The sequence below is a fragment of the Panthera uncia genome, chromosome A2, assembly GCF_023721935.1.
Source record: "Panthera uncia isolate 11264 chromosome A2, Puncia_PCG_1.0, whole genome shotgun sequence".
NCBI classification, from domain to species: Eukaryota; Metazoa; Chordata; class Mammalia; order Carnivora; family Felidae; genus Panthera; species Panthera uncia.
In genome coordinates this window covers 49,803,709-49,829,437 of record NC_064816.1, presented here as the reverse complement: position 1 = coordinate 49,829,437, position 25,729 = coordinate 49,803,709, and the positions used below count along the sequence as shown (strand labels likewise).

General features: G+C 53.9%; 1 protein-coding gene across 1 annotated transcript in view; it reads left to right on the top strand.

Annotated features, from left to right (window-relative positions):
* The window catches only part of ATP2B2 (ATPase plasma membrane Ca2+ transporting 2), a 119,590-nt gene that overhangs the window by 44,445 nt on the left and 49,416 nt on the right, over positions 1–25,729 (top strand). The window contains 8 exon segments of the mRNA XM_049641006.1: positions 1,629–1,886; positions 2,890–3,015; positions 15,764–15,889; positions 17,586–17,618; positions 18,755–18,814; positions 23,983–24,024; positions 24,864–24,937; positions 24,939–25,023. Of these exon segments, the coding sequence (XP_049496963.1) occupies positions 1,629–1,886; positions 2,890–3,015; positions 15,764–15,889; positions 17,586–17,618; positions 18,755–18,814; positions 23,983–24,024; positions 24,864–24,937; positions 24,939–25,023 (804 nt within the window).

Genomic DNA, 25,729 nt, shown 5'->3' with positions numbered 1-25,729 from the left:
GTGAAAGCTGTGGAATTTTCTAGTGATACATACTGCTGGGCCACATGATTCTGTACCATCCCAAGCTTAGGCCCACCAGCTAGCCTTGACCTCCACCCCTCCAGGGGCTGGAAAACATTCCCTGGTACCACTTGGCCTTCTGGTCATGTTGCTTCTGACCCTCTGGCTTCCCAGAAGCTCCTGCTGGGATCTCTCAAAACTGTTCTCTCTTCCTTGGGGCTGAAGTGGACTTCCAGACAGTTAGCCAAGGGTCTTTGGCAACGTGAGGCCAGCACATGGCAGAGGAGGCCACTGGGCTCAGGGACAGTAGGCAGACCAGACCCAGATTCCAGGCCTGGATTCAAACTCCAGATCTGTTGTATGACCCCAGGTGAGTTGCCAGCCCTCTCTGAACCACTTCTCTTGGTCAGCTTGAGAACTAAAGTGAATGCTTGGCACAAGTCACTTGTGAATGGTCCAGTCCCCTGCCCTGCCACCACGAAAGGGAAGCTCTCTGAGTTTTCCGGGGATGGATAGTCTGATGCTACTCGGGTCATTTTCCATAGAAAGGGCAGTTCACCACCTCCTGGTGGGGAAAAGGGGCTGGGCTAGTCCTGGCTGTCACACCTACCTTGGCTGTTCCCTCACCTCTCTGAGCCTTAGTTTCCTCATCTGTAAATGGAGGTAACTCTCCCTCTCTGGGTGCTTTGGGGGACACAGGAGGCAGGGTGCATGGAGGGGCTTGGAAAGACCCTAGGACCTAGTACTGCATGGGCAGGGCCTGAGGCTTTTGTATCAGATAGGCCTGCTTTTTTCTTCTTCGGTTCACATGGTGGGCCTGGCAGGCCTCAAGCAGTTTGGGGAACCAGACTGGGATGTTCAACAGTGCAAGAGTGTATGGGATGCACGGTCACTGTAGGACAGGTGAGCAGCCTACAGCCTAGAGGATGACATCAAATCCAACCAGAGATGCGAAAGGGCTGTGTGCTAAGCTCTAGGTGGGGCTTTCACCTTCCTCTCCTGGAACCTGGAAGGAGGTCTCCGTGACTCCAGTTTTGCAGAGGAGGACACTGCAGCACAGAGAGGACAGTGAGTTACCCAGAATCACGCAGGGGCAGTGGCAGAATTAGAACCAGCTCGTTGGAGGTCGGGCCCGGCACCGTGGTTCCTGCCCTCCAGCCTGCTGTCTGCAGACCTGCCTCACAGTTGCTGGAAGAATGGAAAGAAAGCACATCAGCCAAACTGCGCTCCAGACCCTGATCAATACTGACTGCCTTCGTCCTGTTACATCCTCACTTTTTCTCTTTCTTCATGAATCAGACCTGCTGGGTCTGTGCTGGAGCCACCATGGACCTTACCTCACTGAAGTTCAGCCCTCACAATAGGTCCCCCAGATAAAGAATATCCGTCCCTTTTTACAGATCTGAAAACTGAGGTTCAAAGAGATGGAATCATTTGTCCAAGATCCCACCCCTAGAACCAACACAGGAAACCGAAGGGCTCACCACCCAGACACATTGGATAAATTGGATCGTGTTCATCTAATTATCAACGTTTTTTACTTGGGGAGCTGGGATTTAAATCCAGGCCCGTGAGGCCCCTCCTGCCTGGCTGACCCCACCCTGCCTGCTTCCTTCTGCCCTCTGCAGGATGTGCGACGGCCCAGGGAGGGGCAGAGGATGAAGGGGAGGCGGAGGCGGGCTGGATCGAGGGGGCGGCCATCCTCCTCTCTGTCATCTGTGTGGTCCTGGTCACGGCCTTCAATGACTGGAGCAAAGAGAAGCAGTTCCGGGGCCTGCAGAGCCGCATTGAGCAGGAGCAGAAGTTCACCGTGGTTCGGGCTGGCCAGGTGGTCCAGATCCCTGTGGCCGAGATTGTGGTTGGGGACATCGCCCAGGTCAAATATGGTAAGCGTCCCAGCCACAGAGCCAGGTGCTAGAGCTAGAGTCTGGGCAGAGGCGGGACAGGACAGGCAGACCCAAAGAGGCTGGCCCAGGGAAGGGGGTTGGTTCCTGAAAGCTAATCCCAAGGTAGGATGTCTTCTGAGATCCTTTGGGAGGTAGAAGGCTACTTCTTGGAGGAGGTAGGATTCCAGAATCCATTGAAAGTCAGAAATGGCAGATACATGACACATGTGCTACCACTCTCAAAACCTCCACCTGTAACAGACATTACTAATCAATCACAATTCAAAGCCTAGATACAGAAGCCTTCTCAACATAATGCTCCAAGGACCACTGACACTCAGAATGGGTTTATGAGACGAAATCCCTTTCCCATCTATAACTGGGCTGTTGATGGATGGTTGTTGGGATATAGAGGGTGTTGTAGGGAGTGGACGTGGATGGGCCTGTGATACTACCGTGGAGAGAGTGGTCAGGCTGGCTGGTGCCAAAGGGGGTATAGGTGAGATATGTCCTGGGTAAGCAGAGGCAGACGATGGGGAAGAGATTGGAGTTCCCTCTTCACTCCACCTTAGGAGGCTTGGTTTCCTCTGATAAAGTGACCTGTCATAGGGTCTCCTCAGCCTAGCCAAGACAGACTAGTCCCTCCTAGAAGAATTTCCCAAACCGTAGTTGAGACCAGAGAATGAATCATTGAGAAAACTGGACCCAAATCCACACCAGGCCAAGAGAAGCACTTTATAAACAGAAGTACAAGCCCACTTGAGCTAGGATTGTTCTTGGGCCCAGCCTCAGCCCTCCAGGCCTTGTGCCATTCACCTTGGCTCCAGTCTTCAGCTGCCTGTTGGCCTGTGATGAGTGCCATCTTTGTTCCAACACCCTGGGAGCTCTAGGCAGCTGGTCCCCAATGGTGAACTTGACCTTGCAAACACACCTTCAAAGGAATGTTCCTAGACCCTCCAGCCACCTGAGACCCTGCTAACTCGATTGCCCTTCCTACCACCAGGTGACCTTCTCCCTGCTGACGGCCTCTTCATCCAGGGCAATGACCTCAAAATCGACGAAAGCTCCCTGACGGGAGAGTCTGACCAGGTGCGCAAGTCCGTGGACAAGGACCCCATGCTGCTGTCAGGTGAGATGTGGCCCAACGGTGGGTCACTCCCATTGCCAGTTCCTGCCTCTATGCTGTGGGGGGCACCTGTGTCCCCTTCATGAGGCTGGAAGTTCTCAAAGACTTTGTTCCTTGGCTTCAGATCTCCAGCCAGCTCAGCCCCAAATGACAACTCCCTCCCTTTCCCCCCAACAACCGTACTTTGAGCCTACTGTGTACTTAGCACTCTGCTCCAGGCCCTGGGGATAGTGCAGTAAAGAAAATCGACAGACAATCCCTGCCTTCATAGAACTTACTTTCTAGTGACTTGGTCTTCTGAAAAGTCAAACGCCAGAGGCTGTTCTTATCAGGGATAGGGAAGGAACGATCAGGTGACAGTTATGTTGAATACCTACCATGTGCCAGACACTGGGCTGGGTACTTGGGATACAGCAATGAATGAGGCTGACAAGTCCCCTCCCCTGAGAAGCTTGTGGTGCAGTGAGAAGCCCCAGACATTGTGAAAACTCCAGGAGGTGGTGGGTCTATGATGAAAATAAAGCAGAACGATGGAAGGCAGGTGGCTGCGGGGGGCGGGGGGGGCCATGTTTGAGGTGAGGTGTGAACGATGAGAGAGAGCTGGCCTAGTGACTATTTGTGGGGAACGTATACGAGGGAACAACAAGTGTAAAGGTCCTGACGCAGGAGGAAATTGAGTAAAATGGACGGGGTGGAGGGCCTCGATGCCACCTCTCGAAGAGTTAGTTTGGAAATGTTCTAAGTATGATGAGGGTCATCTGGAATAGTTTTAAGCAGTGAACTAGACACATTGCATTTGTAAAATCTCATTCTGGCTGCTGCAGGGGGCAAGAGAGGAGGTAGAGAGACCTTGCAGAGGTGAGGCACCTGCTGGATGAGACACTCCCTTCGAGGGGACACACAAAGGGTCTCATTGCTCAGCGCGGCTCAGGAAACATCCTCTGAGAAGCTGCCCTGGGCCAGGCCCCCACAATGATTCTGAGCCTCCTCCTGACCATAAGAGCCTCCAGCCTGTAGACTGCAAACAGCTCATTCCACAGTAGAGGAGTGAGAAGATGCGAGAAAGCCAGAATAGGGACAGAACCACTTAAATTGGAATTGAGCTGGGTTTTAAAGGGTGAGTAGGAGCTCGCCAAGCAGAATTATAGAGGAAGGGCCTCAGAGCAGAAGCAAATGTGTGCAGAGACACAGAAGTCTGAAGGAATATGGGATGTCCTAGCAATACGCAGAGGACAATCAGCATGTCTGCAGGGTAGGATGGGAGAAAGGAGTGAGAATCGGAGCTGGGGCATTTATTTATCCAGAACATACGTAACCAACATTTGTTAGGTAGCTCCTGTTTGCCAGTGGTTGGTGGGACAAGTAAGGTCCCTACCTTCCTGGAGCTTAAAATCTAGTAAAAAGAAACAGACAATAAAGGAACAAGCAAGCAAATATGTAAGATAATTTCAAATATTCAGATGACATTATTCCACTGTAATGAGATAGAGGCTCTGAGAAAGGGGACAGGAATCTTTTTGGTCAGAGAAGGCCTGTCTGAGGAGGTTTCTTGTGAGCTGAAACCAGCACAATGAGAAGAAATAACACTCCAGGTAGAGGGACAGGAAGTGCAAAGGCTCTGGGGACTAGGAGATCATATAAAGCCTTGAACTCCTTCTTGGAACTTAGGGCCACATCAGGGTTCATGTCACTGAGGCTCTGGTTCTGACCTCTGAGATAAAGTGGTTGACGGAGAGGCAATCATCCTTGGGAGAAGTGGCCTGGTGGGTCATCTGGATCAGCAGAAGTCAAGTGGAGGCACTAGGCCTGAATGGATGGGTGATGAAGGTTCCAGACAGTTTGAAGAAGGGAGAGGAGGGGTAGTTACCTCACAGGAGGCTAAGGAGATAAAATGTTCAGAATCACTGACTTGGTGCATCACAGACCAGCCAAGGAGATGGGCACAAGTACAGGGAGACTCTGGAAAAGACACAGACAGGGCAGAGATGGGATGGGAAGTCAGCTAGCCAGCCCAAGTCGAACCAACTGTTTGGGCCTTTACCTATACATCTAGCTGGAAGCCCAGGTAAATAGTATAGGCCCTGGGCCTCCAGATGTCACGAGACAGCAGCCAAGGTGTCTTGGGATGCCCCTGTGGGCAAGATACAGCAGGATGTGCTAGGGGCCAGGAGATTTGGGTGGGTTTGTGCTGATTGATGGGTTGCTGGTAGTCCAGTGGGAGGTTTCTGGGCTTCTCTGGAGCTCTATCCTGTTTCAGCATGGAAAGTATGCCTGTCAACTTTGCAGAGACCATGCATGAAGTGCAGGGGGATGGCAAAAAGAAAGCAAGAGTCAGGACCCACCAAGAATGCCAGAGCGCAGGGTGAGCTTGACTGTGAACTGTAGTGCTGACATTCTGAAACATATCTGCATGGGGCTGGGACGGCCGAATGATTCACGCAGGCTCACGGGGAATGGGGGGGTGAGAAGAGGGTATAGGCAACCCTACAGAAAGCAGTCTACAGAAAGAGAAATTCTGTAACGAAACCATTCTAGGACAAAAGAGGCTGCCTGGCAGGTAGTGAGTTCCTGGTCACGGTTTGTGTGTAAGCAGGCCTGGACAGGCTGTGGGGTGTTGGGGGTGTTGTGGAGTGGACCCAAGCACCGAATGGGCACTGCATTCAATGCCCTCCCAGGCCTGAGAGTCACAGATTCATCACACCCATCCTCACCTTGTACCTCTGCTACAGGTGCACCTTGCTTTGTTCCCTCTGCCCTGCCGCTGCTGAGGTTGCTCCCCACTCTTAGATGGCCCTCTCCCTTCCTTGTTACACATTTAACTCCTGTTCATCTGCTCAGGCTCCACCCCCTCCAAGAAGCCTTCTCTACCCACCACTGCCCGTGGGCAGTCACCCCCATACAGCATGGCACTCACACACATTTCAGCCCATGACACCCACACTGTGCTTGGCCCTTTCGAGCACAGCCCCGTCATGTTGACCGAGTCTCTCACTGTGCAAACCATCTCAGATAAGGTAAAGAGTAAAATTCTTCCAGTTCTGCCTCCCAAAGAGATCTAATGATGTCACTCTTATGGGCCCCTTCCATCCTTGGCCGTATGCAGATAAACACACACCATCACCATTTGGATGCCCTTCTTCGTGGATCCTCTCTCCCAGACAGGTCCAGCAGCCAGGAACCCTGGCGTGAGGCTACCAGGAGGTCATGCCCCGCCCATCCATGGGTCCACATGGCGTGGGGGCTCAAGCACTGTCTGCCAGAGAGAGGAAAAAGGCTGGGGCTCTTGTAGAAAAAGCTGGGTGGGGCTGGACTGAGCCAGATCTGGGCTTTGGAATGAACTCACTGTGTGGCCTTGGGCCATGTCGCTCCACTTCTCTTGATCCATGAGGACAGTAGGGATGTTCTGGTGTGTGATGTAGGCAAAGCCCCTGCCTAGCCCAGTGCTAGCTGAGGGATGCCCACAACGGGTTGGTTCCCTTCCCTATTCCTCAGATGGAGCCTGGACTTGGGAGTGAAACAGGTCTGGGTTCAAATCCCCACTGCTCTCATTTGCTGGGAGCCCCTGGACAAGCTTCTTACCCTTTCGGAACCTCCATTTCCTTGCTTATAAAATGGGTTGACCCCAGCTCACGAGTCTTCTTTCATCTTGACTATCTCCCCCTTCCTCCTCTCTGAGATCTGCCCCATCCAGCTCCTCCCCACCTTCAGCCTGCATGAGCCTGCCTCCTCCAGGGGATTTTCCTCGATTGTTCTGAACTCTGGAGAACTGCCATTTGGATGCTCGTTTTTGTGCATGGACAGACACCTTGGACACCTTCCCTGTGCCGGAAGGCCTTGTTGGGCCTTCCAGTTGAATGACCCCTGGGGAAGACAGGGACCTGGCTGGGGGCACCTGCAGGGTCCTCATGGTAGCTCAGAAACCCCCTCATGGCATCTGGCACAGTGGTTCAACCTAGAGGAAGGCAAGGAACTCTCTGCTGCTGGGTCACTTGGCCCAGCCGTGCCCAGCCTGTGACCCTGGACAGGTCTGTCCACCTCCCTGAGCCCCAATGTTGGGAGACCAGCTCTGTGCAGTGGGGGAGTTGGTCAAAGGCCCTTCCCCTCCCCCCCGCCCCCTGCCTACCCCACAGGGCTGTTGTGGGGACCACATGCATGGATGGACGGGACTATCCTTTGCAAATGGTACAGGCGTGAGGTGCTGTGTGGTGGGGAGCAAGGACAGTGTTTGGAGGCAGAACACCCAGGTCCCAGACCTCTGTCAGCTCCACCTATGACCTCTGCCCCGCAGGTCCTCAGCCTCTCCATCTGACAAATGGGGACAGACCTGCCTTCAGAAAGACTCAGATGTCCCCAGTGTTCAGGCACAAAGAAAATCCAATAACGGCCTGGAGCTCGTCTCCCAAGATGGACAGGTAGACACAGGCCCATGACTGAGGTGTCTTTGGGCCAGGCACGGTAGAATGCTTACGGGGCGCGAGCTCCCACCTCCATGGGGTCGGGCAGGGAGAGCGTGGGTGCCACACCAAGAGCATGACTACTTCTGGCTGCTGCCTGCAGAAGCACCCTGGCCCCAGTGTGGCTGCAGCGTCCTCTGTACAAGGGGAACCAGAAATCCAGCTTTCGTGTATGATCTCACAGTGTTCAACTGTTGGCAAGAAATTCCCATTTTTTAAAAGCCTGTGTGTGTGATCAAGCAACATATGGGTGAGCCCTGGAGTAAAAACTCTGACCTGGGCCTTTTTTGTTTGTTTGTTTTTTGTTTTAGTTTTGTACTTTAAGATAATTTCCAACTTTCAGGAAAGTGGCAATACTGGTACAAAGAACACCTGAACGCCCTTCCTTCTGATTCAGCTGATGTTACCATTTTTGCCCCATTTGTTCTCAGGAGGCTCATCCTGTCTTGTGGTCGTGATGGCCCTTTGGCCCCTTCACACTTTATGTGTATCTCCTTTTTTTAATTTTTACCATTTATTTATTTTTGAGAGACAGAGAGAGACAGAGTGCAAATAGGAGGGGGGCAGAGAGAGAGGGAGACACAGAATCCAAAGCGGGCTCCAGGCTCTGAGCTGTCGGCACAGAGCCCGACGCGGGGCTCGAACCCATGAACTGTGAGGTCATGACCTAGCTGAAGTCGGACGCTCAACCGACTGAGCCACACAGGCACCCCACTTCATGTGTCTCTCCTAAGGAAAGGATATTTTCACACATAACCACAGCACAGCTAGCAATTCAGGAAACCCAACATTGATGTAATACCGTTAACTAATATTCTATACGTATTCGTGTCCATCAACGGTCCCCACGGCATCCTCCTGGCTGGGACCCAGTGTAGGCCCTGTGAGGCGTCTAGATGTCCAGCCCCTTCCGCCTCCTTTGACACAACAGCTTCCGTTCATGGAACCCCGTGGTCTCTCATGCCCCCAGGTCATGAATCCCTGTGAGAGCCCCTTGGAGGCAGCGAAATAAATGAGAAATAAATACCTAGACTTGTGATTCGGCAGCCTTCCTGGAGATTTGCTGATCCCTAGAGAACTGTGGTCTCGTCTGGATTTACACCTGGGGAAACTGAGGCCCAGAGCAGGAGTGTAAAGCGCCACGGAAGGCAGGGCCAGAACGAGACCCCAGCCATCTAGCCTCCTAGCCCCAAGCTCTTCCCGTAGCCTCTATGCACAAGCCCACCTCTGAGGACACTGTGACTTTATGACCCAGCAGCAAGGCCTGTTTGAGATGTCTATCGTAAATTCCATTGGGAAACCAGCGACCAGGCGCCATCTATGTGGCCGGGAAAGGGGCAGGAGCCAGGGGGCCGGGGCAGGAGGGGTGTCCCCAAAAGCAGCAGGGCCCAGCTCCAGCCAGGCCCATTGGCTCAGCCCCCTGCACGACCCCCCCCCCACCTCCACCACCCCTGGAGCCAGAGCGTTAACAGCACGAAGTTGCCCAGGACATCGGCAGACCTTCTCAGGCCTGCTGCCCCACCCTGCCTGCCAAGCAGAAGGCCAGGCACGGAGAGCCAGACCTGCCGCCATTGCCGCCGCCTCCAGGGAGCCTAGGAGGACACCGTGACTGCAGGAAGTCCCAGTCTGCTGCTCGGCCCGCGCTCTCTCCATTACACTACCCTGCCTCTTCTCCATGAGAGGCAGCGGGGTGTAGTGGATAGAGCACGGGTTCAAGTCCCGGCTCCACCACTCACAGCTGTGTGACCCTGGGCCACCACTCCACCTCGCTGAGCCAGAGAGGCCATGGGGAGGGGAGGGGCTTGGGGTTGTACTTGCACCAAAACCTACCTCACAGGGCTGTTGTGAGGAGGACAGTCTTGTGGGCGCTGAAATGCTTTGCAAACTGTCTAGTGCTCTGCAGGCATGTGTTATTACTGTTATTAACTGCGTTGATAACAATAATGATGAAGGAACTGCTCCTGGGCTGGGAACCGCATTGGCTTTGCTCGGAGCCTGTGCCTGGAGGCAGATGATAATTCCCAGAAAGGCCAGAAATGGCCTTTATCCTTTCTTCATATCTCTACCCCCAGAAAGAGACCTTTTAGGAGGTAAGACCTCTCTCCTCTCCTGTCCAGAAAGGGGCCTGGGAAGTCAGAGCCAGAAGAGCGAGGAGCCCTAGGTTTGAGCCCCCAGCTGTGCCCCATGTACGCATGTACCTCATGTACCCATGCCCTCATGTACCCATGAGGTACACCGTGCAACCTCAGTCAGTCATTTGCCCTCTCTGGGCGCAGAAGCCCCACTCTGTACAACTAGGCCCCTCCAGCTCTGCCACCAGAGGCTCAGTGCACCCCACTTGCCATTACATAAGGCTTCGGGACCGAGACAGCTGACATCTGGACGAGGCACAGTGGGGGCCATCTCCTGCTGCCCAGAGCCAGTCTGAAGCAGAGATGGCCTTTGAGCCAGCAGTTGGGAACGTTCTGGCCCACCCTCTGCTGTCTGTGTGGGGAGGAGATAAAGGTTCAGGTGGGACGGGACAGGCCATCTGGTTGGTGGAACACCCAGCATTCCCTGGGCCTGAGCTCCTTCTGTCGTGGACAGACGGCCGCTGGGTGGCTGACACAGTTTCCCCTCCATTCTCCTGCCTCCCACTTCACTACAGGCCTTCCCAGCGAGGTGGAAAGAACTGGCATGACACCCTCAGTCCACCCTGGCCCTCTCCCTCTAGGCTGAATGCGGGGATGACCTCTCCAGGCTGCTTCCCTGTCTGTAGAAATGGGGTGATGATGGTCGCTCACAGGGTGATTATGACAGCCAAGTGGAAAAAGCAGCTCAGACAGTATTTGCACAAGGGACTGCTCACTAAATACTAATTGTCTCCCTCCCTGCCCTGGAAATGCTTCCAGCGGCTCCCCCCTTGAACACCCAGCAGAGACCCAGCTCTGCAGCCCTCTCTCCACTCAGGCCATTACACCGTCCAGCTTCTCTCTTGCTCCTCCTCTCACGACCCTGAGCGGCTATCGTGCTATCCCACCTCTCCATCTTTGCCTGGGCTGTGCCCGCCCCCGCCCCCTGCCAGCCCACCGGGCCCTAGGTCTCTCTTGTCTTGCGTCGTTATTGATCTGTGTTCCTGTCTGCTCCCCTCACCCCAGCTGGACTGTGAGCTCCTGGAGGGCAGGGACCTCCCTTTGGACCCTGCTGGCGTTGTACCACATCTGTCCATCAAGTAAATGAGCATGGTGTGCACAGAAAGTGTCACACGTAGTCGGTCTGTCTGCACGAGCCTCTACTGGCCCATCCAAACCAAGATCCCAACTCCCAAGATAACAGCCTTTTAATGGAGGCTGCCCTACGCCACCCAGGAGTGGCCCTTGTCTCTCTGGGACCCTGGGTGCCCAGACTTCATCACTCGGAGGTGATGACCTAACATAGACCACCCATTTTACAAAGGACAGACCGAGGCCCAGAGGGGAGAGGGCTGGCCTCAGGTCACACAGGAAATCAGAAGTAGACACCAGACCAGTTCCCAGGTCCCACCCTCCCCTCAGCTCACGGCTCTCTCAATTTACCCACCCCCCGTGTTTGTGTATTCCAAGGGGCTCTGTGAGACCTACAGGAGGTGGAGGCTGCAAGATGATGGCAGAGGACCACAGACAGTGAGGTCCTGGTGCAAGGCTCTGCCGGGACCCCCAAACCTGAAGGGTTCTCACCTCCACCTCTCCCCAGAGACCCTGCCGTTTTCCTGTGGAAGATTTGGTCAACCTTGACCCATATGCCCGTGGCTCCACCACAGCTGCGGCCCTTGGGGTTAAACATTGCCCTTTGTGGGGTAATCTGGGGCTGGGGTGTGATAGCTGAAGGGGGTGACCTGGTCCATTCAACTCCTCCTCTAGTAGGAGGGTGCAGCCAGCCCCTGGGAGGGGAGATGGACGGCCCAGTGCGGCGTGGGGATGAGTGCTAGGCAGAGATAAATCTGACCCTTTGCAAAACCATAAGGACAGTGTACGAAGGGTGTGGAGATTTTCCATAAATGTAACATGTACCCACCACAGAAAATGCACAGCAAGGAGACAGCAGTAAAAAGGGGCTGGAGTTTCCAACTATGAGCTGGGATCTGCTAAGAGGAGACTCACAGTCCGAACCTACAGCAAGTAGCTCACAGCCTATGGGGGAGCCAGGCCTGGAAACATCCCCAGGGGAAACTGCAGGGGGTGGGGCAATCCAGAGGAGAGAGAAAAAGTCCCCTTGTGGGGATCAGGGAAGGCCACCTAAGAGGGACATTTGTCCCAAGCCAAGAGGAGGAGGTTTTGGACCAGAGGAGGGAGAATGCCACTTGGGGGGTGGTAACTGGGTGAGCAAAGGTGGGAGGCTGAACACAAATTTCCAGTCAGCTGCCCGCTCGCAGGGCAGAGGCCACAGGGCAGAATCGGAGGTCAAGGGTCTGGAGCAGGCTGGGGTCTCATCCAAAGCCTGCTGAGAGGTATTTGGATTTTGGAGATGATGTCAGGGGTGTCTGGGCTGGGAGACAGTGGTTAGAGCCGTGGCGGGGGGGACCGCTGGGGCACAGGGGGAGGGAGGACCAGGGCAGGGGCGGCTGATGCCCCCAGCACTCTTGGCCCATCTAATGCTGAGGCCTGGAGGCCCACCCTGAGGCTCATCTGAGGCTGAGCAGGCATGTGCTGCGCCTTCACCCCGTGTCCCCATATCCTGTGTCCTGTGTGGTGCCCCCTTGGCTTCCTCCTCCCTCCTCCCTACCTCCTGAGGCACAGCTACCAGCTCCCTACTGTGATGGGAGTGATTAGATTAAAAGGTGATTTGGGGTCTGATTATCTTGGGTGGAAATTGGCCCCCTATGTGTTTTTCCATCCTGCTTAGGGCTGGGGAGGTGGGGAGCGGCATCCTCATTACCAACGAGGCAGAGAAACTTCCTCAGAATACATTTGAGACCAGGGTGTGAGGGCCTGGCTTCCTGGGGTGGGCACTGGTAGGTGACAGAGAGGATAGGCTCAAGAGAGAGGGGAGAGTTCAAATCCCAGCTCTGCCCCCACCAGCCAGTGACTCTGGGCAAGCCACTTCTCCCTTAGCCTCAGTTTCCTCCTCTGTAAACTGAGGGCAGGTGTGAACTCTAATGAGATAATGGTGTGTGAAAGGTTTGACTCGATGCCCGGCCCACGGTAGGTGTCCTACAGAGGTCAGCACTGGCCACTGCCCCTGCCATCTGTGCTCTGAATCAGTGCACTGTACTCCTCACCTTGAAGAATCTGGTGACCCCACCCCCCACATGACCTCTCCAGGCCCCAGGCTCCTCATCTGTCTAATATTGCTGCTGTCAAACTGTCCCCCGCCCACCCCACACAAGCTGAGCCAGTACGCAAGAAATCTTGTCAGCAAGTTACTGTAATTACCAGGGTCCTGTCAGTGGGCCCTGGTGTTCCCAGTTAGTGCCTCTTGGGCAAGTAGATGGGCTCCAGAGTCGGCCTGGGCTGCTTGGCCTCTAGTCAGTGTCTGAGCTCATCCTGTGGTCCCCACTGTGCCCTGCCCAGAGATGAAAGAGTGTTGTCCTTCTGCCCTTAGAATGAACAAGGAGCCAGCTGACCATGTGGGTTCCGCTACACCTCACTAGGCGGCATGCCCCTTCTGGGAGCCCTCATGCCTTGGTTCACCCATGCACGGTCAGACAGACTGACCTTTACCCACCATGAAGAAACTCACTGGAGAGTGTCCATCTGTCTGCCTGTAAAGCACTTTGAGATCATGAGATCTTAGAGGGCCAGAGGCTAGAACACACATATACACACATGCGCACACATACGCCTATATACACATGGGTGCACACACATGCACACCAGCACATGCACACACACAATCTCAGGATATCGCTCAGGTCCTAGAACAGAAAAGAAGGAGTGGGTGAAACCTTTTGAAAGGTGAAAATAGATTCCTTTCTTGAGGAAAATGTTGTAAGGTAGATGTTTCTTGAGTTTGCTGACCTAACCTTCAGGTCTAAAGCAAACCAGAAAACAGAAAGCTGCTAGAGACAAGTCACCCCGAAAACAGGGAGAAGTGGCCAGCAGTCTGGAAGAAAAAGAAGGAAAAAGTCTAAAATGCAGAACTGAGTTCAAGAAGCAATTCATCAGGGCCTTTTAGCATCTGGGTCGGTGTCTGTGGCCATTGGGCTCAGCCCCTGTCTGGTTCTTACTGTGCGGCCTGTGGATGGCCTGAAATGCTCCAGCCAGGCTGGGACGCTTACCTCTCTGTCGGAGAAGGAAATACATGCTGCATTGAAGAAAGCTTTCTACCCTGGGTAGTAAGGATTTATATTTTAAAAAAATACAGGTGCCCAAAAGTCCAAACTTCACTTACCTAGGTTCTTTACTAAATAGAGGGACCACTGGCAGGACGGAAGGTGCCTCCTCATGTGTTCCTTGGAGCCTTCTGCATGTGACCGCACACAGGCCATGCAGGTTAACTCTTTCTGTGAGTGACCTGTCTGTCTGTGAAAGCTCCTGGGACACAGTGATGTGTCCCCAGCACCAGCCTGAGGATAGAGGGCTGGCTTCACTGTATCTCCTCTGTCAGAACCAGGCTGCCGTAGTGGCCATCCCCTCCCCAGGCTGGGTCCCAGCTGCCCTCCCTGGACTCCCCTTGTTTCCCCAGTGAGGTCACAGCCAGCTTCAGTGGGTTTGTTTGGTTTTTTTCCCCCAATTTTTCTATCATGGCAAAATACACATGACGTGAAATTTACCATTTTAACCCCTCTCAAGTATACAGGTCAGTGGCATTACATCCATTCACACTGTTGTGCACCCATTACCACCATCCATCTCCAGACCTCTTCATATTGCAAAACTGAACCTCTAGAGCCATTGAATGGGAACACCGCCCCCACCATAAGTTCCCCACTCTAGCCCCTGGCAACCACAATTCCACTGTCTCTGTCTCTGTGAATTTGAGTGCTCTATGGAGCTGCTGTACTGGAATCCACCATAGACGTCCTTCTGTGACTGGTGTATTTCACTGAGCATAATGTCCTCAAGGCTCATGCCTGTATCAGAATTTCCTTCCCTTTTAAGGCCAAATAATACTCCATTGTATGTATATAGCACACTTTTCAGCAGATTTACCTTTGCATTTAATCCTCACTCTGGTACAGAGTCCCCCGAATGAACCCTGGACAGGCTGCCCTCTGATCCTGCACGGTGGAGGGGCCCGTGCAAAGCGCAGCTGACACAGAAACCCCAAAGATGAATAAAAGTGGAGCCACTCTGACCAGAGGCCTCCCTCACCCCCCACAGCCAGCCCTCCTGCCCCTCAAAAGAATTCCAGGGCCCTTTAAACCAGTTTGAGGGGCACCTGGGTGGCTCAGTCAGTTAAGTGTCTGACTCTTGATTTCGGCTCAAGTCAGGATCTCACGGTTCGTGAAATCAAGCCCTGCACGGAGCCTTTTGGGGATGCTCTCTCTTCCTCTCTCTGTCTGCCCCCCCCCTCAAAAATAAACAAAGAAACTTTAAAAAAAAATTTAAAGTCCAGTTTGGAAATCTTAAAATTCTACAAAAGGGGTTCTTAACCTTTCTTTCACCGAGGAGCCTGGGGAAGTCTGGTGTCCTCAGAGATGCCACCCCTAGTCGGAATAAAGCTTTAAAATGCATAAAATAAAATACATTGGATCACAAAGGAAGCCGATGATATTGAAATAATTAAAATAATAAAAAATGTGTGTGATAGAGTAACGTATGTGCTTCTTTGTCAGCACACTAATGACAAGATCCAGCGGTCAGTCTGATAGCTGCCTTACTTGTAAAATCAGGATGAGCATGAATGACTGCAACAGCTATAAAGTCGCATGACAAAGAACCTGTCATATTTGTAATACATGTAACGGCGTCGCGGGCGACTAACACTCCTGGGGTCGGTAGCCTATGTCATGGTGAAAATGCTAACTTTCAGTTAGACGGTTGTGAACACCAAGATGTCATTGTCTTCTCATGCAAGTTCACAGAGCCCTGAGTTCTTTCCCAGATCTTTGGGAGGGAGTGGACCCCATTTTAAGCAGTCCTGTCTAGTCCTGTCTAGGACAGAGTGGGGAGGTGGCTCTCTAAGAGAAGGTAGTGGGTGGTAGACGTAGCAGGGTTTGAGTCCCAGGCCCGTGACAGCTCTGTCCCAAGGGCATAGTTTGAACCCTAATCATGGGCGGCACCCCAGGACCTTGGCAGACAGAGCCAGGAGCTTTCTGGGACCCAGTTCCTTCCACTCCTCTGGGGAGGGGGCTTGGGCCCATGCAACGGTAACTTGGCTTTCGTCCCCCTCCCCAGGGACCCACGTGATGGAGGGCTCTGGACGGATGGTAGTGACCGCAGTGGGTGTGAATTCTCAGACTGGCATCATCTTTACCCTGCTGGGGGCTGGCGGTGAGGAGGAAGAGAAGAAAGACAAGAAAGGTAAGCGCAACCCCCTCACAGACCAGGAGAGGAGCTCTTCAGGTCACTTTTTTTTTTTTTTTTTTTTTTTTTTTGTCGTTTATTCATTCACTCAACAAAATAGTTATTGAGTGACTTTTATGTCCATGCCCTGTGCCAACAGCTGTCTCCTGCATCCTTGAGGCCCTGCTTGGGCCAGGAGGGTTCTGTCTGTTCCATCTCCAGGGTCTTGTCCCAGTCTCTGTCTGTCTGGTCATGTCATGGAGTACCCTCCCGTCAGGCCAGGCCCAGGGCACTGAACACTTTGTTGAGTCTCCAGCCTTGAGCGTGACCTGGTCCCATCATCAGCCCTGATACGGAGTCGAAAGCCCCACCTGCACTCACTCCTGCCATTAGTCTCAACTCCACAGAGCAGGGCTGCAAACCCACCCAGCACTGACTCAGCCCAGATGTGGGCAGAAGAGATTCTGGGGAATGTGGCCAAACTCATGGTTTCCTCCCCTATCCCCCCAGAGCTGGCACCTTGCCTGGGTTCTAGCTCCTCTGCCACTTTGGAAACAAGATTCCTACTCCCTGGGCTCCCCCTCGGTGCAGCGAGCTGGTAGCCTGGCTACAAGTGCCTCTCAGAGCAGAGGGAGGGATGCACGGAAGACCCTAGAAGCCCAGGCCCAAATCCAAAGGCCCAGGCCTCTGGCCCTTGCACAGCCAGCTCCTTACCCAACACCTAAAGTCAGTCTCAGGAACAGACCCCTCTCACATCTTCAGTCTTTTGTCCTATCTCCTTCCCCAAGCTCCAGAGGAGGGTCCACAACACCCACACCCTCTGGGGTCCAGGGGAAGAAGATAAGAATGCTCTCCTTGAGTTTTAGGGACAGGCCTGCTACCTCCAGCTCTCCATGTCCGACCAGGCCCAGAGCCTGGGTCACAACCAAAGGTTGCTTGTTCCTAAGGGTAATACCTTATATTTTCTAGAAGGGTCTCCCTAAGATTATGGCAGCCCCAGCAACATGAATAGTGGAGCTAAGCTGTGATCTGAGAAATCCAGAGGTGGGAGAGAACCTGTCTCAGGAGACAGCTGAGGTTGAAGCTGAGGACACAGTCCTTGTCAAGAGCCCCAGAGGGTGTCAGGACAGTGTTCTCACAGTGACGTAGAAGCTGTGGCCAGCTCTGGCCCCAGGGTGCAGACGGTGGGGCAGATATGGGCAGTGGGCGGGGTATGGCAGGATGACACAGGCTTTGCCCCTTTTCTTGGCCTCCCTGGGTCCTGGGTGAGGGGCAGAAGCACCCAGAAGCTCCCACAGGCCAGACCAGTGTTCTCAAAGATTTCAGTAGGAAGATGGGCCTCTCCCGCCTGGAAGCACAGGTCAGAGCCCTTTACTGAACACACACCTATGGCCCAGTGAGATGGGGGTGTCAGTGTAGAAGGAAGAAGTGGGGTGTGGGAGGACAGGGCAGAGGAATATACAGGGCAGCCCCACCTCTCAAGCCCCTGTGAGCAGCACGGCCAGGGCTGGGCCCCCTCTGCATTCCCATTTCATCACCTCCACCAGGGTCATTGCTTAGAGCCTGCCAACCCCGGGCCCCCATTTCAGGATGAGCACAGGCGTGCAGCCGGGTGTGTGTGTGGGTGCGTGTGGGTGTGTGTGTGCGCGCGTGCGCACAGATGAGGCTGGATGTGCTTCTCCTTCATTAACGTGTCTCAAAAATCATCACACAGGTGTGAAGAAGGGGGATGGCCTTCAGCTACCAGGTACAGTAAGACACCCCTCAGGGTAGATGGGGCTTTTAGAAATAGCAGCAGCCTTCGAGCACTGAGCCCTGGCCCCAAGCCACCAGCACGCAGCTGGAGGAGGCTCCCTGACCCACCAGACCCTCCACTGTGCCCCCACGCGATGCCAGCCCCACGGCAGGAACCGGCGCCTCACTCTGCCCGTTTGCCCTTCCGGACCCTCACCCCGCCAGCCCATGCACATGGCGCCACCACAGGGCCCGCAGCCCCACACACTGGCATGTAGTGCCCCGCTCACCACCCTGTGACCCCACAGCCCTGCTCTCCTGTGCACACCCCACAGAGCCTGTCCCAGCTCCCCTCACCACTCAGCATGTGCCCCCCGCCCACTAGTGTCACTTCCCTCTCCTGCCCACTCAACCCATTTCCCCACGCCTAGAAAGAACAACCAGAGTGGATTTGAGCATCTCATGTCATTTGTAATTTCTAAACTAAGGGAAACTTGCTAGTACTTTCTCTGTCTCAGGCACAACGTGTGACATGCTTGGTATCACCTATTAAATGATGGGGCATCTCGTAGGGGGGGTAACCAAGGCGATCTTTTGAGTGCTGGTTAGGAAGGAGGAGGTGGCCGCAGGCAGTGGCCTGAGTCAAGGGCTTGAATCCTGAGTCACCACCACGGCTGTTCCATGTTCCACTGGGACGCAGTGATGGCAGTCATAGCAGATACCCAATCAGAATGCCCACACTGCACCCATTACTGAAGGTTTGGAAATGACTCCTGGCCATGGGTCCCTCTGGCCCTGACGGGCAGCCAGATGCCCTCTCATAGAAGCTCCTGTGACGGGGACTTGCCCGATTGGCATGGCCAAGGGATGCATCCTACCCAACCACATTGATCATCTGCCATGTTTTATTTCAAAGACCCTCCATGTCTGAGTTTTTTACCCTGATTTTTACGGCATCTCTATGGGAACATTTCACCCCCGCCCCCAAATTTGAGTTTCTTGATTTCCAACGGAGATTTTTTTTTTTTAAAGAATATAGTCATGTTACCTCCCGCAAGTTGGTTCATGTCTTTATTGTTGTTGCTGTTCTGCATTGTTGCTTTTCTCCATTGTGACACACTGCATTTTCCATCCCTCCCACCCCCACAGCGGCCGATGGTGCAGCAGGCTCAAATGCTGTAGATAGTGCAAATACCAGCCTAGTCAATGGTACGTCTTCGATGGCGAGCGCTCGGTCTCGGTTGGATGGGCGTCTCTCTCCCCCACCCCCAACTCTGGGCTTGCCTCTCCCTGTTCTGGACCGCACAGATCTTGGATGTGCATGGGCAGCTCTGGGACAATCGTCCTCTCACGTGGGGCAGGCGCTTAAGAGAGAAGCCACCACCGGGGAATCCGCTCCGCACCCACTTGCGGCTGCCAAAATGGCACTGGCTCCTGGTGGGCCCTCAACCCCCAGTGGAGCCCAGAAGAGGGACATAACGTTGGCTTCAGATTTGACTCCCAAGAAGCAGCATCCCACCCGGCGTGGCCCTCTCCTAAGTACATTCCTGGCCCCAGCTTGGGGAAGAAGGCCTGGGGTCAGGACCTGGGCTGAAGCTGGCATCTGGGTCCCTAGTGAAGTCTCCAGTCCTTGGCTCGAAAATTCCCTCGAGGCAGGGGGGACCCAGGCCGGGGTTCAGCCCCTTGGCCCCACCCCATAGCATGGCTGAGCCACAGATAAACATTTCTTCCTCTTCTCTTTCACGGAGTGAACGGGCAGGGGGCTCGCTTGGGCTCGGGCCTGGTTCTGTCCCTCGGACGTGGACTGGTGTTTCCTGCTGTTGCCTGTGCTGGAGCATTTGTCCTGAGTCTCTGCATTCTTATGGGCCCCTCGGGGGTGAAGGGTGGTGGGGGGGGGGGCTGCCACTGTACATGGGGTCTGCATTTTAACCTCGTTACCCACAGGCATGAAGGAATTGTATTCACTGGCCTCCAAGCCTTTAGAGGGTTTCTTATTTCTATACCCTCCCATCTTCAGAGTGAAGAGGCTTCCGTTTGCTCAGAAAGCTCCCCTGTCCCCAAATTAGGTAGCATGATAGTCACCCAGACTAAGAGCTGTAGGGCTTGATCATAAAACTGTTGCCCGAGAGAATCGAAGGGAAAGGAAAAGTCTTACAGCATCACTGTGTACGAGGCACTGGGCTGTGGGTTTCTCATTCATTATATCATTTACTCCTCACCACTCCTGGACGACATGGAGACCCTATCCTACCTCATACTCCCATCCCCTGCCGCAGACCTCTGGCTGAGCCACCTGCATTCAAAATGACCAATGATGGAAGCACCTAGTGGATGTCAGGGGCCAAGCAAGACACTTCGGCGAGCCGCGCCTTGCCAAGAAGGGCTAATTCGGGTGTAGGTCTATTTCAAGCATAGGAGGAGAAAGGAGAACAGCTTGGGGTGTGGGAGGTGTCATGCGTCATGGAGGAGTGGCGAGGGGTGACAGGGAGAACCGATATAGGCAAACCCGGGGGGGGGGGGGGGGGGGGGGGAGAAGGAAACGGGAGGTGGTATTCTGCTTCCCCCAGAGCAGTGAGCCTCCTGGGCTCGTTGAACATATAGACTACATCCAGGCTGGTCGGTCCCAAAAAAAGGCAGCTTCACTTCCAAACTGTAGCAGAAACTCGCAAGTATCCTGAGGAAAATTACAGGAAAGATGGGGAACTTGACCACCCACTGTAAACCAGGCACTTTGCAAACATTTCATGCTCGTGGCCTCATTTGGTCCTCATGATAACCCTATGATACAGAGTTTATTGTCCCCACTTTAAAGATGGGGAGACTGAGGCTCAGGGAGATCAAGACACTAGCCCAAGGTCACAGAACTAGAGAGCGGCAGGGCTGGCATTTGAACCCAGGCCTGCAGGCTCTAAAGTGTGTGCTCCTCTTCCTAATCCAGGATTTCCTGAAGGAGTATGTCTTATAAACTTCATAGGGATAGTTATCGGTCCTATCTCCAAAAAAAAGGATCCTGTGGTCAAAGATGGTTAAGAACCGTGGGACAGAATTGGTCTCTTCCTCACTGCAGGACTTCTCAGAACCTTGAATAGGCTGGCATATAGTGGAAAGTTAGCCATGGAGGGCTTCCCGGGCTGATTTGGCTGCAGGACTTTTCCTGGCTGAATCTTATGAGATTGGTGTGGCTCCATAATATACTTTGGGAAATAGTACTCTACACCGTTGCTACTCAAAATGTGGTCAGAGGACCTGAAGCCTGGACATCTCCTAGGAGCCTATTAGAAATGCAGAATCTCAGGCCCCACCCCAGACCCACTGAATGAGAATCTGCATTCTAATAAGCTCTCCAGGCTCTAGGCCAGTGTGCATTAAAGGTTGAGAAGCACTAGGCTGAGCCTTGGTCAATGAGAGAATTAACCGTTCCTTTCCCTCCCTCCTCTGAGCCAAGTCAGGATGATTTGGACATGGAAAACACACCCAGCTGGCAGTAATCCCCCTGACTCCACCCCCCCATCCCCCTCCCAACTGAAAGTGGGTGTATTCCATTAATCTTGGAGGCATTACGCTTGTTATTGTTATTTTATTATTTCTTTTACATTTATTAATATATCACTATTTAATACATCACTTATAATCATAATTAGTAAATAATCACTCTGGACCCCAGACATTTACAGGACACTTTGTGGTGCTTTTCATGAGCGTCATCTTGGTTCAAATGGTCACATTTCACAGAGGAAGAAACGGAGGCACAGGCGAGAGGGACATCCCCCAGTTCACCTAGTTAGTGGTCAGTCTCCCCAAAGCTTGTTTATCAGGCCGTCTTCCCGTGAGCCCTCCACACATGTGTTTTTCACACCCATGTCCCTGGCAATGCATGAAGAGAACAGACCTAGTTGTCAAAGCTGCATCTGGCATCTGATGCAGAAAGGCCTCCAAGTCTCCACCCCAGGTCCCCATCCCAGCTCCCCTGAAACACAGCCCACCCTCCAGGTTGTGTGTGGAGCCAGACCTAGCTGCCGCACCATAGTTCCCGGGATAGTCAAGCACCAGTTTGGCTGAGGAGAAGCAAGTCCCTTGCTTCTGAGAAACCAGGCCATCTGCACCAAAGCACCCCAGAACACCTCTCCCTTCCTCGAACATATGCATTGGTGATTATTTTTCTAGCCACGTGATCACTATGGAAATAAAAGAGGAAATTGCTAGCTTGGTTAATGGGCACACACATGGGCTGTTGCATCTGATAATATGCAATGCAAATAAAGGCCCCTTTGTGTCTTCTAAAATCAAGTATCAAAGAGGAGTCCTCCAGTGCCCTTTAGCCCAGTTAGTAAAATTATTTTTGAAAATAAAAATAATTGTTGTAGTTCATTCCTGTTTGCTCTAAAAAGGCTTTTCCTGTTTTGTTTTTAATCCAGCAAAAAGAGCTTTATAATTGAGCGACAGGGCCCTTCTCTTTCAACCCCAGGGTGGGTCACTGACCCTTTGCTGTGCGAGGCAGCGGGAACAGCCCTGCATTTCCCTTGCAGAGATAGCAGGGGGCTGGGATCCAGGAAAGCCACTTCTCCCCTCGGAGTCACTTACAACATGGTATGGTGATGCTGATGACAGTTTTATGGAACCAATAAGGCAGCGTTATGATCAGGATGTTCCAGAAATGAGGGCTACCTCTGAACCTCCTTTGGCCTCAGTCTCCTCATCTGTAAAATGAGACTGATGAGAATCCTTCCTATCCCACCTGCAGGGCATTGGGAAGATTGACAGGAGATGACACTCGCAAAACTCAAAGTGCTAAATGGGCAAGTGGTTATTACTAAGGCAACCATCAGGTGCTCTGGGAGCTGAATGTTGCATCCCATTTTACAGAGGTGGAAGCTGAGACTGGGAGAGGTAAAGCTGCACAGCTAATTGGTGTCAAAACAGGGGCTTCGGGAGCCCCATCCCACCAAGGCCACCTTGATGCCCCTCCTCTGGGCTCAGAGGGGCTGAGGGATTGCTGCTTTCTCCGAAATTGGAGGTGGAAACATAGACGCACTTTGGGGCCAGCTCTCCGTTTACCCCCTGGGACCCGGGCAGGCCATCTGCCTCTCTGAGCCTCAGTTTCTCATCCGTAAATGGGTGCACTACAGGAGTGCCCTTGTAGGGATGTGGTGAGGATTATATGAAATCACGGGGGTTATAGATGCGCCTGGCACATGGTGGGTTCTCACAGAACGTGAGCTGTGAGAATCACCTTTGCAGCAAATGGCCAAGGGTGTCTGACCTACTGAGACTCCTCCTGAGGTGGCAAGGCGCATGGGCAGAGCTCTGAGTGAGCTCAGTGGACAAGCCCAGGGGACAGGAGGAAACCCCTTTTCCTCAGTGCCAGCAGTGAGGGCAGGTATCTCAGCTGCCAACTAGTGACCACCAGTACCTGCCATGCTGCAAACCCAGCCCCCAAGCCTCTGGCTAAGACTGGGGAAGGGGCCTCCCAGGCAGCCCCGATTAGGTGATGAGCAGCCCCAGATTCGGCCCTTTCCCCAGCCCTGGCACGCAGGGCCGGGGCAGGGGTGCACCCCAGGGAACCCACCAGCCCAACTTCCCTGTCTACTGGGGCCCAAGCTGGTCAACTGCAGAATAAAGAGCACACACCTAAGTGGAGGGGAGGGGCCAGCAGTGTCCCCTTGAGAGACAGGGCACTCCCACTGGGCCCCCTGGATTCACTCAGGGCACCTCAGAGCCCACCACTGGGGAGCCCTTGCCCAGCCTTTGCATGCATTACCCTCAATAGGGCTGGGCAGGGGTTTGTCCATGCTGTGCCTTCACACTCCTCCAGGTGGAAAAAGGAGAAAGTAGAACTTTACGTACATCCCTCCTGAAGCCAGAAAGTAAGGAGCACATTGACCAAACTCCTCCCTTTTCTAGAATCTCTCTCGTCTCTCTCTCTCTCTCTCTCTCTCTCTCGCTCTCTCTCTCGCTCTTGCTCTCTCGCTCTCTCTCCCTGTCTCTCTCTCATTTCCTTTGCCTCCTCTCAGTTCACAAAAGGCACCAGCCAAATTAATCACTGGGGACCTGAGAACCCCTCTGATTCCTGCCAGCCTACTGTGGTCCCTTTTACCCTCAAAGGCTGTCATTTAATCTGTAAGATGCTCAGGGCCAAAATAATTCCCACCGAAGCTCTCTCTCCAAGCCCCTGAGAATCAAGACAGACCCTGCAGTCAATGTGGTGGCCAGGTTTGCTCTTGTCTCGGGGCGTCCCCAGCATCCCTATATGGAGGGACGGAGTCGGCTCGGCGCTTCCTCCTTCTATGACATGAATGTCCGTGGCCCTGTTGCGTCTTCGTGATGATCAACGTGTGTTGTCTGTTCTCTGTTGTCTGTTAAAATTCTTTGTCGTGTAGGTAAAATGCAGGATGGCAATGTGGACGCCAGCCAGAGCAAAGGTAACCCTTTTGTATTAACCGGCTTCTGTGGTCCCTGCAGCCCCTCCCCACCGGCTCTGAGAGCCAAGCCAGATGCAGACATGTCCGCACCTACAGGTGCCTGACGTCTTTGGGGGGCATAGCTGTGATTCATGTATTTCCAGGCCAAATGGAGACGTCACCGGTGAGGACAGGGGACACCTGTGAGCCAGCTCTTCCCCAGCCTTTGAGCTATGCTGCCCATTTAGCTGAAGACTTGTAGCTGGTTCTTTGAGATCCTTAGGGGCTAAGGGATAGGTCCCCAGGCCCACCAGTCAGTCCACCACTGAAGGAGGAGGAGGCTCGTCACCCACGGACAGGGACACTCTCTTTTATCTTTTACGCCCCCTATGTCCCTTCTGTCTGGTGACTATTTAATATCCCAGCAACATATTCAAGAACCAACCGGGGAAGTCCAAGCCTACCTGCCTTGTCTGAATGTGGGGAGAGGTGAGGGGCCATTTGGGAAGGGTCTGTGGGCTTATTCATGCCCAGAGGGGACCCCAGCCTCCTCCTGCTGGGAATCCAAGGTGGAACTGTGTCACTCCCTGGTTGCACTTGGATTCCAGCTCCAAGGCAACCACTGGCCCTGGGACCAGAGTCTCCACCTGGAAGAGGCAGACGCCACATCGCAGGGTTTCTGTGCCAGCCACACAGGGGTCCAGGCAGCGGAGTGCATGAATGCCTCACCACACTCCCCTGGGCAGGCAGGGTGGGTGCCAATATCCCCACCCAGCAGGCTGACCTCGGTGCGTGCATGTCTGTGTGTGTGTGTGTGCGTGTGTGTGCGTGTGTGTGCGTGCGTGCTCTGCCCCCTGCAGCCAAACAGCAGGACGGGGCAGCCGCCATGGAGATGCAGCCCCTCAAGAGTGCCGAGGGCGGCGATGCCGACGACAAAAAAAAAGGCCAACATGCACAAGAAGGAGAAGTCTGTGCTGCAGGGAAAGCTCACCAAGCTGGCTGTGCAGATAGGCAAGGCAGGTAAGTGTGCAGCCACAGTGGATGGGGCAAGGGGGAGCGTGGGGTGCACAGTGGGACCCAAAGCTGGCTCTCAAGTACTTCATCTGCAAAGTGGCGGCTTGCATGAGATGGCCCTGAGACCCACCCTTTTCTACCACAGCAACCAGCCCGAGTCCTGAGACGATAGACGCTCAAGTAATAGGTTGGAGTACGGGAGGGCAGGGATGGATTAGGGCTCTATATTAGCCACCCCGGCTGCAGGGCAGAGGAAAGATAGTAGAGGTTGAGGGCAGTGACAGGAGCCCAGGGAGAAGCCTCTTGTCTGAGCCTCGGTGCAAGCTCAGCTTCCCAACTGAGCTGGTGGCTCCAGGTGACGGCTGGTGGTGGCCCCTCTGGCCCGGGAAGCTGAACCCAGCTGTAAGGCGTGCCCCGCCCGGCTGACACGGCCCGGGCCTCTCCGCCCGCATGAGGACACAGCAAACGCCAAGGCCTCCCCACCTGGCTGTCTCTTGGCTCTAATTATAGGCACCACGGCGTGGAGAAGGGGGGCAAATTACAGGCTTGACTGTCTATATTTAAATTCAGGCCTGGTGATAGCTCCCGGCTGCTGGGAGCTTGGCTTCCCGCCCCTGCGACTGTCAGATGGGGGTAGAACCGGCCCTGAAGTTCCACAGCTGGAGGTGGGGGCGGGCGAGCGATGGGCCTAGGGATTTCCTCCATTCTCGGC